This window comes from Cibotium barometz, chromosome 43 (assembly GCF_041138505.1).
Source record: "Cibotium barometz isolate CiBa-2024 chromosome 43, ASM4113850v1, whole genome shotgun sequence".
Lineage (NCBI taxonomy): Eukaryota > Viridiplantae > Streptophyta > Polypodiopsida > Cyatheales > Cibotiaceae > Cibotium > Cibotium barometz.
In genome coordinates, this window is record NC_141088.1 from 21,336,146 (window position 1) to 21,352,660 (window position 16,515).

A 16,515-nucleotide genomic window follows, 5' to 3' on the forward strand; every position below is an offset into this window, starting at 1 on the left:
ATCCTTTCCTATCAAGAAATACAAAGACATACCCACATCAGCTAGAAACCTCAAGAACCTGTTGTGCCATTTGATCTAGCCTAGGAATTCGGTTAATTCCTTTGCATTTCTTGGTGCTTGCAATTTTATGATGACTTCAATCTTAGCCAGATTCACTGCCAATCCATCTGCTGACAGTGCGTGTCTTAGCAGGGACCCACTAGTAACTGCAAAAGCACACTTTGTTGGGTTTAAGCTCGGCCTTGTCTCTCTACATTTTTCCACGCATAGAGTGAGGTGGTGCAGGTGATCCGCCTACTTTCCAAACACGCTAAAGTCATCCACAAAGACTCTCATGAAGGTGGTCAGGTATTCATAGTGAAGGGAGAGAGTTAGGGTTTCATGTGGGGATAAGTCAACACATCAAGTATGAGTGTGTGACTCCCCTATCACACATGTATATTTGCTCTAGTACACATAGTGCACTTAGTCCATTAAAAGTACTAAGTGTACTATGTACTATAAAACTTATGGGCTTGTACACACTATAAGGGTGGGCATAATGCCTTTACCCCAACAACCTCCCACTTAAAGGCAAAGTGCCCTTAAATGAAGGAAAAGAAAAATCAGCATGTACATGATAATATACAAGGCCATATCAAGGCTGAAACTGGCCTCATCCAATGCCCATCAAGTGTCTGCAATGAGCAAATCGCTCTGGAGGCAAACTCTTTGTCAACAGATCAGCCGGGTTGTCATCCGTATGAATCTTGACAAGCTGAATTTGCTTGTTCTCTATCACCTCTCTGATGAAGTGATACTTCACATCCACATGCTTCGTCTTTGCATGAAAGACAGGGTTCTTTGCCAATTGGATGGCACTCTGACTGTCACAATGCAACAATGGAATATCCCCTGTATAACCCAAATCAACCACTAACCGAGATAGCCATAATGCCTCCTTGCAAGCCTCTGTGGCTGCAATATACTCGGCCTCTGTAGTAGATAAGGCAGTGCACTTCTGCATCCTGGATATCCATGACACAGCACCTCCTGTGAATGTAAACACATAACCGGTAGTAGACTTCCGGTTATCTGGATGACCAGCATAATCCGAATCCGTGTAACCATGCACTAATGCATCCTATTTGCCAAAGCATATGCACATATCCTGTGTGCCCTTCAGGTATCTCATGACACCTTTCACTACTTCCCAATGCTTCTTGCCAGGGTTGGCCATGTATCTAGTAACCACTCCCACTGCAAATGCAATGTCCGGCCTGGTAGCAACCATGGCATACATGAGACTGCCACAAGCTGAAGCATACGGAATCTTGGCCATATCAGCCCTATCACTATCCGACTGTGGGCTGTCCATAGAACTGAGTTTCACATATGGAGGCAACGGAGTACTAGTCTTCTTCCCCCCTTCCATATTGAACCTCTTCAAAACTTTGCCAATGTATTCCTTCTGAGACAAATACAACACATGCTGATTTCTGTCCCGAAGTATCCGCATACCCAAAATGTGATTTGCATCACCCAAATCCTTCATATCAAAGGTCTGATGCAGCCTCTTCTTCAAGGCATCCATCTCTTTACGAGATTTCCCGGCAATCAACATATCATCAACATACAAGATGAGGATCAATAGACTGCCATCCAAAGCTTTCTTGGTGTATAAGCAGTGATCTATGTCACTCCTTCTGAAATCCTGGGATTTCACGAATGTATTAAATTTATGATACCATTCCCTTGGTGCCTGTTTGAGCCCATAAAGACTCTTTTTCAGTTTGCATACAAGCTTCTCCTTTCCATTCACTGCATAACCCTCTGGCTGTTGCATATATATCTCCTCATGGAGATCACCGTGAAGAAAAGCAGTCTTCACATCCATCTGAATCAAGTCCAGATCATCATGAGCAACCAAAGCTAATACAGCTCTAAGTGTGGTCATTTTGACCACTGGAGAGAAGATCTCATCAAAGTCCACACCATATTCCTGCTTGAAGCCCTTAGCCACTAACCTGGCTTTGTATCTTGGCTTTGCATCAGGTGCAACTTTGAGCCTGTAAACCCACTTGCATGGCATAACCTTCTTGCCTGTAGGCAAATGCACCAACTTCCATGTTCCATTTTTGTGCAGAGAATCCATCTCTGACTTCATAGCACGCTCCCAAAGAGCTTTGTCTGTCCTCTGTAAAGCCTCCTTATAACATGAGGGCTCCCCACAGTCAGTGAGCATCAAGTAGTCAACCCCTGGAACAAACCTGTCAGGGAGTCTGGAGGGTCTTGTGGACCTCCGTACCCAATGACCATCATTTGCAGGTTGCTGTCCAGCCTGCATATCACCTATTGGTGGCTCCTGTTCCATGCCATAAGGTTGAAAGATCATGCCCGGTATCTCCTCTAAGTGTGGGATATCCATTGGGATATACTATTTCAATTTCTTCTCCCCCAACAATGCCAAGTGGCCAGAACCTTCTTTGATCTACCATTCTCACTTGAAACACGGCTGGCAGGTGTGATCCCTAACTTCTTTGCTAGGCCCTCCGACATTATGTTCACACTAGACCCACCATCCAGGATTACTTGGGACACCACATGTCCTCTTATGCTAACGAACTGCAATGTCACAATCCTGTACTTTCTCCACATTCCTACAATCTGTGGTTGGTGCCTCTGTATCAATGCTTGAGAGTTATACCAACATCTCTGTGGCAGATACTATGTTCTGGAGCAGTTTTTTGCTTGTAATTAGGCACCAGGTTCAAGAACTAGTCCAAAGAGATGTTGAGCCTCATTTTTCTCAGGTCTTCCCATACCTCATAACCCACTCCAGTCCCGCTAGTCTCCTACTTGCAGGGCTCCCCTTGCTCTGGGTTTCTTCTTTCCTGGCCATTTCCAGTCCTGACTCCATTTGCTTCTTGCCTTTGACATTCACCACTGAGATTCCCTTGCAAGGAGTCTTCAACATCTAGGTTGCTCCAGGCTCTTTCTGGCTATCTTGCATCCTTTCCTCTAATGCATTCTTGCTGCCTTATGGCATCTTGCCTACAGCAATTTCTTCTTGACCTTAATTTTTTCACTTTGTACAGCAAACATCCATCCTTGGTCCGGATCTGTTTTTCGTTGCGTGTCCTCCGGCAAGCTTGGCTAGGGCGGCCTTCACTTCTTCATAAAAATCCACTGCCTGCTTCCTGCCCTTCTTCTTCTGGGGTTTCAACTCTTCTTCGGGATCCAAATCTGAACTATAGTCTGAGTTAGAAGTGTCTTCATCAAATTCTAACACTGAGGATTTTTCTTCTTTCTCCTTACATTTCTCAGACTTATTCTTTTTTGGTTCTTTCTTGTTTTTTCTCAGTACCCTCTCCGCTCTCATTGCTCCTACTTCTTGTTCAAACGTTAGAGTTTTCAAATCAAATGATGTCACCGTTGTCTAGAGCAATGTCCACAAACCACCATGAACCATTGGCTCAGGGTAGCTGATGTTGGCTTGTCAACTTGATCCGCTCTCATCAAGAGTGCTATGAACTCAACATCATAGTCTTCTGTGGGTTTTTTCTTTTGAGTCTGCAGCTTCACCAGCACTTCCGTAGTAGCCTTGTCCTTTCGGAATCTCGTTAGGAAGGCACTCTTGAGCTCTTCAAACATCTGGAAGTGATCCATACCATACCGTGCATACCAATTGGTAGCCTTGCCACTTAGTCTCGTTACAAAGAACTCTATTTTCTAGGCTATTGGAGCTCTTATGGCCAAAAATGTGGTTTCGAATGAGAAGACATGAGCATCCAGATCTTCATCACTCTTTCCCTTGAACTTTGAATATTTTAGTGCCATTGCTATTGGTCGAAGTTGTCTGGCTTCCCTTTGATCTTCCTGCCCTCTCTGTTTTGTCGACCATTGCCTTGTCCTTCTTGAACTTCTTGATTACTTGAATTTCTTGAATTCCCTGGTCTTGCTCCTCTTGATCTTGGAATTCAGCCTCTCTCACAACTTCTTGTTGATCTTACTCCTGCTGTTGCATGTCTTCTCCCCAGAGCTGATTAGCATGATGTGGCTCACCACCATTTCTGTTGTGGGTCTTGGCTGGCTGCACCGATAACGCATTGCTCTCGATGAGTATCCCTCATCCTCCCTGAGGCTTCTATGTGCACAGCTTCTAAGAACCACTTGTCATTCCCACAGCTCTTATTCAGACATGGTGATCCTACTCTCTTCACAATTGGTCAGGCTACTCCCCTCAGTCCTTCCTGCATATGCAAGTCCTCCTAACCTCCCTGCTTCTAAATTCATAGCGGCCAGTTTCTAGCAGTCATCCTTCCTAAAAGTCATCCTCTAAGCTAGCTGGTCGCCTTGGGTAAGACAGGTCCCAAGAAGGATTGCCAAAAGTGTCACCGTCCAATCAAGAGTCAACACTTCAGTGGTTCTAGACCACATAGGTGGCATCACCTAGCCAAGCTATCCAACTGTGCCCGATACATAAGAGGGTAGAACATGCCCAGCACCAATTGTATTCATGGTTAACTTCTAGAAGTTAATCCACACAAGGCAGAGTGCAGACAATCCTCCAGAAAGACTACTGCTAGCAAAAACAAGCATATAGACTTAGCTAAGTGAACTTAACAGCACTTCTTGGACACAACACAACATAGTAACATACACCATAATAGTATAGGCAACGTGGGAGAGCAGAAGGTGTGGAGCTCAGATCAGCTATGGTGGCTTAAATAAAAACATCATTGAAGCATGATTAAACACACACACACACACACAGAGGAAGAAATGAACATGACTGTAGATAAGCACACAGAAGCTTGCTTCTTTCATTGATTTGAGAGCCAATTATAGGCTGAGTTCAAAATTGATCAGAGCACATGATTTGTGATTAGGTGCTAGATTAGGTGCCCATGATAGTGGCCCATGATTCTCTCCACCTCCCTTGATTAATGCACCATGGCCTAGCTTCATGCAAGGGTAGATGCTGCTTTAACTTTTATGCCTTGTCTTACTTTTATGCTATTACATTCTTCTGCCCTTCTGCCTCGGCTTGCTGATATATCAATGTGATGCAGGGTCGGGACGCTTCTTTTCTATTCGAAATGTGTGCTGATGACAATCTCTTTTGAGGCAGCCTGCATATGAAGCCTTTTAAAAAAGGCTTATTAAGCCTTATATTATAAGGCTTATGAGGCTTTAAAGAACTGAGAGCAGCTATGGTGGCTTAAATAAAAACATCATTGACGCATGAATTAAACACAGAGAGAGAAAGAAAGGGAAGAAATGAACACGAGTGTAGATGAGCACACAGAAGCTGGCTTCTTTCATTGATTTGAGAGCCAATTTACAGGCTGAGTACAAAAGTGACTAGAGCACACGATTTGTGATTAGGTGCCCGTGATGGTGGCCCATGATTCTCTCCACCTCCCTTCGTTAATGCATTGTTGCCTAGATTCATGCAAGGGTAGATGCTACTTTGACTTTTATGCTTTTACATGCTATCATTTACAAGATGCAGGCCACTTGCCACACATTTATATTTGGATAATGCTTGACTTCCAACAAATAGAGCATTGCATTGCATTCTCCAATCCTCTGGTGCCAATCTTACAAGACGACTCCTTCTCTCAATGGTCATCATCCCCTATTCCCTGCCTAGCAGTCTCTCTTTTCTCCCCATACTACCCATTGTAAAAGTTGTTACAATCATGATTCCCGGCCTCTGCTCATGATGCTTCAGTTTCTGGTCAAGAACAGATTCATTGCCGGTGAACTGTGGTGTACGTTCACCCCCAAACACTTGGAAACATTTGTATGATTATATTGCTATCTGGCATGTATGGCACACCAATTGCCGAAGGTTGAAGATTTTGTGGCCATCATAGACGATACTTGATTTGCAGCACAGGAAGGGCAGAGTGCATGAAATTGTTGACTTCAGTATGGAATGCTTTAGAAAGAAAGGGAATCAGTCACACAAGCACACCATGAGGAAAGTTTCAAACATGGACACAAACAAGCTTCATTCTCACTGGTAGATTACTTTTTACACTAACCTTCTTTCGGCGCATCTTCTCAGCAATTCTATGCTTCTCTTTGGCTTCACTACTAGCACTGTAAGACTTCTGGCCACCAATAGCTGCACGCCATAGTCGGGACAGAGTTGCTGGGTCTCGATAAGGGACATAATGCTCCCAAACTTTGGTCCAATCACTCTTAAAAACTTTGAGGCCCTGTCAAATAGCACTCCAGTAATTGACTAGTGCGAAGTGCCTTTCGAAAAAAAAACAATGCTACAAAGAAAATGCCAAATCCTCTCTCTCTCTCTCTCTCTCTCTCTCTCTCTCTCTCTCTCTCTCTTTTTGGTCTATACATTGACGAGATCTCGGATTACATAGACAGACAGGGAGGACCAGGAGCACATTTGGCAGGAGTCTTGATACCGATCCTCTTGTATGAGGATGATATTGTTCTTATTTCTGATTCACCAGAGGGGCTGCAGAGGCATTTGGATGCATTACGGGCCTTTTGCGAGGACCGGGACCTTACTATGAACCTTGGAAAGACCAAGGTCATGATCTTTAACACCTCCTCACAGTGGCTAACTAGATCTGCAGTACAGTTTACATACAGTGGAGAGCCTGTGGAGTATGTTACCTCATATGTATACCTTGGGATCACTTTTGCTGGACCTCAGTTCTCAATGCGGAAGGCGGCCGACGCTAGATTGACGAGGAGATATGCAGCCCTTGGCTCGCTAGAGAGGCAATGCTCACAGATACAGTTTCAGGAGCCGAGGACGAAGCTTTGGCTATTTGATACTCTAGTTACACCTGCACTACTGTATGGTGTCCCCCATCTGGGGTCCTAGCTTATACCACAGGAGGAGACAGAGGAGAGAGCCGGCCGAGACAGATACAAAGGAGGTATATGATGGGTGGAAGCCGATGGAGAGGCCCCTAGTGGCAATGATCTCACGCATGATTAGGAGTAAACCATCAGTGCCACATGAGATTGTGCGGGCAGAGATGGGCGCTGCACCGATAGTCACAGAGGCTCTATTCCAGACAGTGACATACTAGCAAAGGCTATGGGAGCTTCCACTTGATAGATACCCCCGGCTAGCCCTAGAGTCCTCGAGACAGTTGACACTTGAGGGAGATACAAAGTGCAGGTATGCACAGGTAGGCACTTGGTTTGGCATGCACGGTATGCAGATGGAGGCACTCCCCCCCTTCCAATATAGCATAGATGCCCCGTCATTTGCTCTCAGCCGCACAGAGCGGAACAGGGTTATTAGGAAGGGCATTGTCAGACTCGATACTCAGAGGACATGGAGTTCACCTAGTCGTCCACTGGGGACAAAGATGGCCTTCTACAGAGATCACCTCCTATGCCTGACAGAGGATAGGTTCATGATCCGTCCACGCTACATGGACATACACCGATCCTTTGGGGTGAGATGTGCGATCGGCCAGATCCGCACCTCGTCCCACCAGCTGAGAGTGGAGACTGCCAGATATGGGCCTAGGGCGGCTGCACCAGAGGACAGGATATGCCAGCTCTGTCATACAGAGCCCGAGACAAAGGACCATTACATATGCCGATGCCCCGTGTACTATGAGATTCAGGGGAGGTTCCACTGCCTCTTCCGAGCTGGGTTCGGACCACTTTCCAGGATCATGGACTACCCAGATCAGAGATGCCTGGGACTTTTTCTTCTAGAGCTCCATAGACACAGGGAGTCCTTAGTGAGATCCAGATCAATTGTACTTGCTCGAGGACCAGCACAGAGAGCTCTCACTGACTTCTTCCATACCAGCACTCCGAGGACCGATCCACCCATCATACCCAGACCACAGGCTAGTGTAGGAGCTCGGCCGAGAGGTGTGACACTCGACAGAGCCACTGAGTTATGCAGAGCTCGACGCCCCAAACCCCATGGCCCTCGCCCACGGCCACAACACCACAAGAAGATCTGGGCCATCATCTCCCATCATCGTAGGACCTTCTCGCGCCAGCTCAGTTTTACCACCTTGAGCACCATGTCACAGCGGCCCATGAGGGATGTATTAGGGTGATATGAGAGCTCTCTACTCATGTACCTAGATCAGATTTTAAAGTTCTAGATTTTTGTTATCTTTCTTTATTACTATTTTGTACCCAGGATTATGTACCTCATGGATATGATGTAACCTTTTGGTCTCATAGGTCATTTTGGCCTTTTGAAGACGTTAATACAACTTCCTTTCTTTCTTTCTCTCTCTCTCTCTCCACATCCTACGCTCCAGACAGGGGGGGGCAAGTCCGAGACACAGGCCAGCGCACCCTTACCAACTTCTTAAGAGCAGCAACGACCCCGCGTACCGTTGACCACGAGTCGACTGGGCCCACACAGCCACCTTGAGGAGTCACCTTGGACAAAGCTGGAGAGCTATGTAGAGCACGGCGTCCACGACCCGTTGGGCAACGGCCCCAGCCGAGAAATTACCAAAGGATACAGGCGATATTGGCACGACCTCGGCGCTTCAGCCTATCTATGCTGGATCGACCTATGTGAGACATTATGGGATGAGTCTATCTCAGCTGCTTCCCATAGAATACCATTTTTCTAGTTCCACACTTTTATCAGATATGCCTTTTTTTGGTAGTTGTATCAGGCCACTAGTTCCTCTTTGGCCACATGTTATAGCTAGTTGTTTTTCAGTTTATGCTTTTCATTTTCTACTCAGGACATTTAGTTTCCTTGAGTTTTGGATGTATTGGTACTTTTGTCTCATAGGCCACTTTGGCCTCTTGTAGACGTTAATATATCTTTCTTTCTTTCTTTTCTCTCTCTCTCTCTCTCTCTCAAGGGCTGGCTCCACTGGCAAAGACAGTGGTGTCTATCCTTTTTCATGCAGATGTAGTACTTTTGTCACCCTCCAAAAGAGCTAGAACATCAATTAGATGCCCTAGAGAAGTTTTGCCACGACAGAGACCTCACAATTAATCCTGGTAAAACCAAGGGGTTATGGTCCTCCACACTGGCCTTGTTTAGTTGCACTAAGATTCATGTATGTTTGATAGAGCTCTAGTGGAGATTGTACGAGCATACGCATACTTGGGAGTTAAAGCCTTAAATTTACAATGATACCAGATGCCACATCATGGCTAGTGAGAGAGTTTGAATAATTGGCATGCCTTGAGAGATGGTGCTTTCAAGCCCACTTTCAGCAGGTTCAAACCAAGGTACTCCTTTTTTATTCCCTTACAGTAGCAATGTATGGTGAGCCATTTTGATCTGGGGACATCCCTCAACTAAAGTCGAATCACATAGAGACTACAAAAAAAATGTTCCCACTAATTTATCGGCAGTAAGCCTCTATCCCACATCGTATCATCTTAGCTGAGTTTACAGTCAAATTGGCATCCACAAAATATGGATTCAAATCGACTGCTCTAGTCTATATAGAGACCACTTTCTCACGCTGACAAAGGAGGGGTTTATTGAGATGCCCGAATACTCACGGATTCACTTATCACATGCATTGAAGATTTATGCTCCATGTTTTATGATTCATCGCACAGGATGACAGGTTACAGCCCTGAGGAGGATGTCACAATGGGAATGTACAGAGCTCAGGATATGCATGGTATGCAGCACATAGGTGAGCTCGCATAATAGCTGTATAACAGCGCTTCTGATCACGTGGGCAAGGTTGAGGGTCACTTGTGCGCAGCTAATTGATTGATTGGGCTTGTGGGTGGTCCACCGAACTTTTATGCTGCTAGTTATTGCTCCAAGGGGTGATTGGAGGTCTAGTTGGAAAGAGGGAGTATGTTACGACTCCAAAAGGTCATAATGTGGCTGGAATGTGTTTTGAGGCTAGGCTTATACCTAGGGCGGCCCAAGTTAAGACACCTAGAGAATAAGTGACTTATGGGTGCCTATTGGCAAGGGCTAACATGAAAAGCTATATTTAGGTATATTTAATAAACAGTGTACATTTCTGCTTCATTATTAGCCCAAGCCCTATATAATTACGTTATTGTCCGTGCTACCTGGTGAGTAGCCTAGCGGTGTGAGTTTGTGACTTAGAAGGGGGAGGTCTTGAGTTCCCGTCAGACTGCTGTGCGGCCACAATTGCACCACCTTCAATGGAAGGCAAGAGTATTTAATCATTTATTATGATTTCTAGCCATTGTACTTGTTGAACCAGCTCTTTTACCTACTGTACCAACCACTGTATTGGCTGTATCAGTCCTTGTACTTGTTGTACAAGATGTACCAGCCATTGTACCAACTATACCAGCTGTACCAGCCACTATACTTGTTGTACCAATCACCATACCTATTGTACCAACATTTGTACCTGTTGTACTAGCCATTGTACCGACTATATCAACTTTTGTACTTGCTGTACCAACCACTGTACCGGATGTACCAACCATTGTACCTGCTGTACCGACTGAATGGAGAGTTGTACTTGCTGTACCAACTCTATTGCATGAAGACCCGTGGTTTTTGGGGAAGAACCAGTACCCACACGGAGGTATATGGATTATATTGTTGGTTCAGCATTTCTACAGCTTGTGTTCCGGCTTGGTTGCCTCGTGTTGGGCTGTGTTATGGCATTTGTATATGGATAATCCGGCATCTCCCATGGGGAGAGTAAGGCCCTCAAAGCTTGTACATGATATTATTCTCCTTGGGTAATAAAATACTCCAAGGGGGGGGGGGGGTCGGCCCATTCCGGCCTCTATGTGGTGTCACACGTGCAAGCTCCATTTTCAGCATTTGTGGATGTTTTGTCCAGCTTTTATGTTTCATGCAAAGTGATGATGGATATATGTTAAGGCTGTGGCCATGTTTAAATGTTTTAATATGCATTGATGGTATCAACAAGTGTGTCAAAGGCCCTAGTCCCCCGGGCACTTACCGCGAGTTACAAAGCAACTACATGGACATCCTCCGGCTTTATCATGGATTTAGCCATCTCATTTTCCAATAAAGATGCAATTTTACAAGGTCCATTTTCTACATAATACCACTTGTTATTTCATTCAAAGACAAAAGAATTTACAAAGGCACATGTCAAATGCTATGAGGATTGCAATTGGCCAGATTAGGATCCACTCACACAATTTGAGATACAAGATAGGGCTATATGGAGATCCAAACTCAGGAGAAGCGCTCGCGTATTTGCCATCAATGTAAGATGGACATGAGACAAAGAGGTGTTACCTTTTTTAATGCCCCGTCTACTATGAGATCTAAGGTAGATATCATTGCTTATTCCATGAGGGTTTTGAGCCTCTATCACAATTTCTTGAGCATCCTAATCAGCAATGTATGGACCTCTTTCTTCTCAAAGCGGCTTCAACACAATTTGATGGCTTCTAAAGAGACCACTCATCAATCACAGACACTTATCACCTCTTTCTTTGAAAATGAAAAGGGTAGCAAAAAGCAAGGTCGGAAGGATATCAACTTGGGACGGCAAAATGAACCTAGGCTGTGACTGCTGTCTCCCTTTCATGTACCGCCCTTAGAGACCTTTTTCACAGAAGACCCTAATTGCCTATATCAGTATATCAGTAACCATAGAAAATACCACCCAAGTGATAGTCACTAAATGGCCCAGACCCAAAACAAGGCGTTCACCCACTCAGAGGCAAAGATAGGTAACCCACAGATCCAAAGCTAACAGCCCACTACTTCACTGCCTATCCTCAACCCCAAGTGAGGCTCATGACCAGAGGCTACATGGTTATATCTAGGAGGCCTGTTGCTGACCATTTTCTTAATGAGGTACTTGATGCCGAAGCTCAAGTTTTTTTATGACTATTTTCTTTTGGTTTATTTCGTCGTATTACATGCCACTGTGCATATTGTCTCACAGACCCTTGTGTTCTTTTGTTAGATATTAATAAAATTTTCTTTTTCTTCCTCTCAAAAATCTCCAGCTTTATTTACACTTTAAATTGATAAGCTATCCACCATGCATACGCCAGAAGGAGAGGGCTTACTCTTAGCACATACTACAGTAGTGGACCAAGACAACCATATTGATTTGAATTTTGGTTGTCCAGAAAGAAACTGCACTTTCACTTACAGCTTTGCTTTTTGGGGTTTTGATTTTTTATCTCTGACATGCTTTGCCATCCACTCATCTTTTTTTTTCCCCAACTAACCTTAGGCCCGAAATCCTCCCATAGTTACCATTTTTTCACCACCCATAGGTGCCCGCCCGTAGACACTTTTTTTAACCGCCCCTAGGCAATGCCGCCTAGGAAGCACCTTGTGGGGTTTTGGACCCACGACCTCCTGGTCCTAGGCAAACACCTTCACCAATTGGACTATCACCTCATTGGTTGCCATCCACTCATCTTTATATGCCTTTTAAGAGAAATATCACACAGAAATTGCCTTATTTTATAGACAAGGGATAATATCAGCAGTAAAGAAACATAGCACGTAAAAAAACATGTTCTAAACAAATTTTTTGTTGACCTACAAATGCTAAATCTTTTTTAAAAAAAGGAACAGTTTTTAAAACACCATGTCCCTATGAGGAGACCCGGAAAATATGAACAAACCTCCTCAATAAATGACTGCTCTTCTTTTGTCAAAGGAGAACTTTTGAGCCTTCGCACTGCCTGAAAGGAAAAATAAGGTTGTGTGTTCAGTTGAGAGGGAAAGGGGACACACACACACACACACTCAAATCTCTAGACTTGATGCACAGTGAGATGTATTCAGCACCTTGATAGAATTTTCCGGAGCCCTAGTTGTGCTCCGATTCTTTTGCCGGACAAAAATCTGCCAAGAAAATTAATGCTATACTCATAACCACCAAGCCAGCCCTCAAAAACACAAAATGAGGAAGGGAAGGGAAGGAGGGTTGTGGTGACATTTCATAAAAATTAACAATGAGCGCATACCACAATTTCTTCAAATAATGAGTTTTGACACTTGAGAGGACAGAAGTCTAACTCTGCTAGGTGGCACCTGAACTGTTGGGTTAAAATCTGGCATGGGAAGCCGTATGGATGAAGATCTGTAAAAGCTTCAGAACTATACCCACAAATATCTGTCATACTGTACAAACAAGGTTCTGGTTTTGGGCACTTAACTTGCTGCTGGCCAGTAAATAGGCACCTACTACTAGAGGGGAAACCTGCAAAATGTTGCAAGGTGATTTGGGTCTTCTCATGGGAGGGAAAAGAGGTAAGATAGTTTCTTGCTTATGTGGTTGGTTTTCAAACACTGGTTGCACTCCCATTCCAGGGTGACTCCTGTCCCTCAAAGGACGGATGGTTTATAGCCTCCGGAAGCGACCGGGAAAGTTTCCCACACATGGTGGATGGTTTTATTGCGATCCCGGAAAATCCTGACCACTCCCACTATGGCGAATTCTGACAATGAGAGGGAGCACCAGATCCCAGCAGAAATTGTTTCCTCGATAGCGACTGCTTCCAGAAGCCAGGTCATCACTTATGACACAAACACCATGTTCCGAGAATTTATGTGTGTCATAACACGCCAAGGGGAACAAATGCAGGCATGTACAGATCCTATACAGACCTTGGAGAAACAGATACCTCTTCAAGAAGCCTCGACACCCATCCCCCCCCCCTTCCCTTCTCCTCCACCAATCATCACCGAGCACCCTTCCCAGAACCATGCTTCAGCTATCTCCCTTGAGGAGTTAACACAATATTCCCATGCGTTATATGAAATGCAAGTACGAGAGGTAGAGCTTCGAACACACACGGTAGCCCGCGCTGCGGCACTCGACGACCAACAACGCCATGTGGAGCATGAGCAATACCTTCCACTTCTCGATGCAAGGTCAATACCCACGACTTCCTCGACTCATCTTCACAAGAAGGTGAACTTCAATAAGTATAACGGTAAACTCGATCTCACAACTCTTCATTCTTGGATTCATCAATTTGAAGCCTACTTTGCTGCTGGTAGGAAGTCAGACATAGAGAAGGTGGTGTTAGCTAGTTGCTACATCGAAGGGGAAGCCATCTCATGGTGGACTCACTAGGCCAAGTTAATTCCAACTATGGAGTTGCTGGCTACAGGTGGGACCAGTTTGTCACTGATCTCAAGAAGCGGTTTCTATCGCCTCCTTATGTTGAGTGACTCCAGAACACGTTTCGGGGATTGCGCCAGATCGCGCTACCTGTCCTACAATTTGCAAACAAAGTCACTCACTTGGCTTTACAGTAGCAAAAGTTGGACACAACCAAAAGAGGACAATTACAGTAGAAAAAGCCATCTCATGGTGGACTCACCAGTCCCAAGTCAATTCCAACTATGGAGTCACTGAATACAGGTGGGACCAATTTGTCACTGATCTCAAGAAGCAATTTCTATCGCCTTCTTATCTTGAGCGACTCCAGGATGAGTTTCAGGGATTGTGCCAGATTGCGCTACCTGTCCTACAATTTGCAAACAAAGTCACTCACCTGGCTTTACAGTAGCAAAAGTTGGACACAGACAAAAGAGACAATTCCTCTACGGTTTGGACACGCAAGTCCAGTGGGATGTGTGCATGTTCAAACCAAAAACTTTTGGCTTGCGCAAAGTGCCGAGATAAAGTATAACGATGGGAAATCGAAGACCTCCCAGCCCGGAGTAGCCAGGGCAGCCATTGCCTCTAGCAAGAGCCAGAACCAGACTAAGTCAAGATCTACCCCGAGAGCCTCTAGCTCCAAGAACTCGAACAACGAATATCGCCTTCCTTCAAACCAGAAGGCTCTAGCCGCCAAGGCTTAGTGATGAAGAGCGTGAACGATACAAGGATGAGGGGCGGTGCTTCTTTTGTCATACAAAAGGACACACTTCTAGGGCTTGCCCTAAGAAGACCCCTTCTCAGACCACCACCCCGGTCTCGACAGCTTCAATGGTGAGCCAACCTCCCACACTAACCCCCCAGGTTGTCTCTGATCCTCCCACTCCCACATCTTTGGTTGGCGCCATTGTCAGTCGCGAGCTCGAAGTTAGGCAGAAGGGCAACCATGACCCGGAGTATGAGCGTAACGAATTGCTCAAGACCTTTGGCTACGTAGGTGGCCAAAAAGTCATTGTCTTGTTTGACAGCAGTACAGAGGACGTGGTCACTGAATAGGCCGCTCGATGAGTCCAATTTTCATTGACCTCAGTAGACAAGAAAGTGGAGGGACTTAGCACGAGTATGACAACAACCATCAAGTTTGAAGCTCGCCGGGCTAAATTAGTCATAAGGACACAAAACTTGTGCAGGATTTCATGGTTGCCCCTCTTGTAGGAGCGGAGCGGCAGACCTAATCTTAGGGATCCAATGGTTTTACTAGTTTAACCGGGAAATTGATTTGGACCAACACACGTTCCGGATTACCTGAAATGTGTCAAAGGCCCCAATAATCATTGAGTGTGAACCCAGGATACCTAACTTTCCGGTCATTAGCCATCTACAAGCTAAAACAAAGACTCAAAAAGACGCGTAGTGTGTGGTGGTGATCTATGTTCAAACCACCCACACTGTGACCAGTGCTTTGGAGAAGTACAAGGCCCTACATGACAGATTCCAGAAGATCTTTCTTCGGGACAATTTACCTCTCAGACTTCCCCCACCTAGACTAGAGGACCATAAAATTGAGCTCCTCCCAGGTTCTGAACCCCCCAGTAAATTTCCATACCGTCTAAGCATGGCCATGGAGACGCAGTTGGATCGTCAACTCCACGAATTGCTACAGTCTGGCTTCATACGTTCTAGCGTGTCTCCATTCACAACTCCGATCCTCTTTGTGAAAAAGAAGGATGGATCTTCCAAACTTTGTGTAGATTATCGTGCGCTCAATAAACTAACGATAAAGAGAAAGTTCCCTATGCCTCAAATTGATTATATCTTAGAGAGGTTGAATGGAGCACGGGTTTTTTCAAAAATTGACCTCAAAAGTGGCTCCTATGAGGTGAGAATTGTGGGCGGGGACATCCCCAAAACCGCATTCCGAACTGAGCGGGCCCACTGCAAGTTCATGGTCATGCCTTTTGGATTAACCAACGCCCCAGCTACGTTTAGCCACATGATGATGCATGTTTTCAAGGACTTGATAGGAAAGTGTGTCTTCATCTTTTTGGACGACATATTGATTTTCTCAACTACGGAAGAGCAGCATGACATTGATGTCGACAAAGTGATGAAATTGCTGGAAAGCAACAAGCTTTATGTCAATGAGAAGAAATCGGAATTTTATTTATACAAAGTTCCCTACCTCGGATATATAATCAATGCCGAAGGCATCCGATTAGACCTAGCTAAAGTGACACAGATCCTAGGGCATTCTAGAAATAGCGTATGATGTTAGGTTGTTTGTGGGTATTTGCCATGCACATTCCACCCACATACACAAGTTTTCCGACGTTTCGGCAGCTCTTACTAATCTACTTAAAGGCGTCAAGACTCGGAGGCAGAAGATCAAGATGACCCCTCAGGGTTTGCAAACTTTCAAGGACCTCAAGGTTGCCTTATATGAGGCTCGTTGTTGAGCATTAGC

At 45.1% G+C, this 16,515-nt stretch overlaps 1 protein-coding gene across 2 annotated transcripts in view; it reads right to left on the reverse strand.

Annotated features, from left to right (window-relative positions):
• The window catches only part of LOC147613684 (uncharacterized), a 62,517-nt gene that overhangs the window by 15,970 nt on the left and 30,032 nt on the right, over positions 1 to 16,515 (reverse strand). For both annotated transcript variants that reach the window (XM_086781651.1, XM_086781652.1), the window contains 3 exons: positions 12,728 to 12,784; positions 12,562 to 12,621; positions 6,036 to 6,212 (listed from right to left, as the gene is read on the reverse strand). In XM_086781651.1, coding sequence (XP_086637777.1) covers positions 6,036 to 6,212; positions 12,562 to 12,621; positions 12,728 to 12,784 — 294 coding nt within the window. The remainder of the gene's footprint in view (positions 1 to 6,035; positions 6,213 to 12,561; positions 12,622 to 12,727; positions 12,785 to 16,515) is intronic.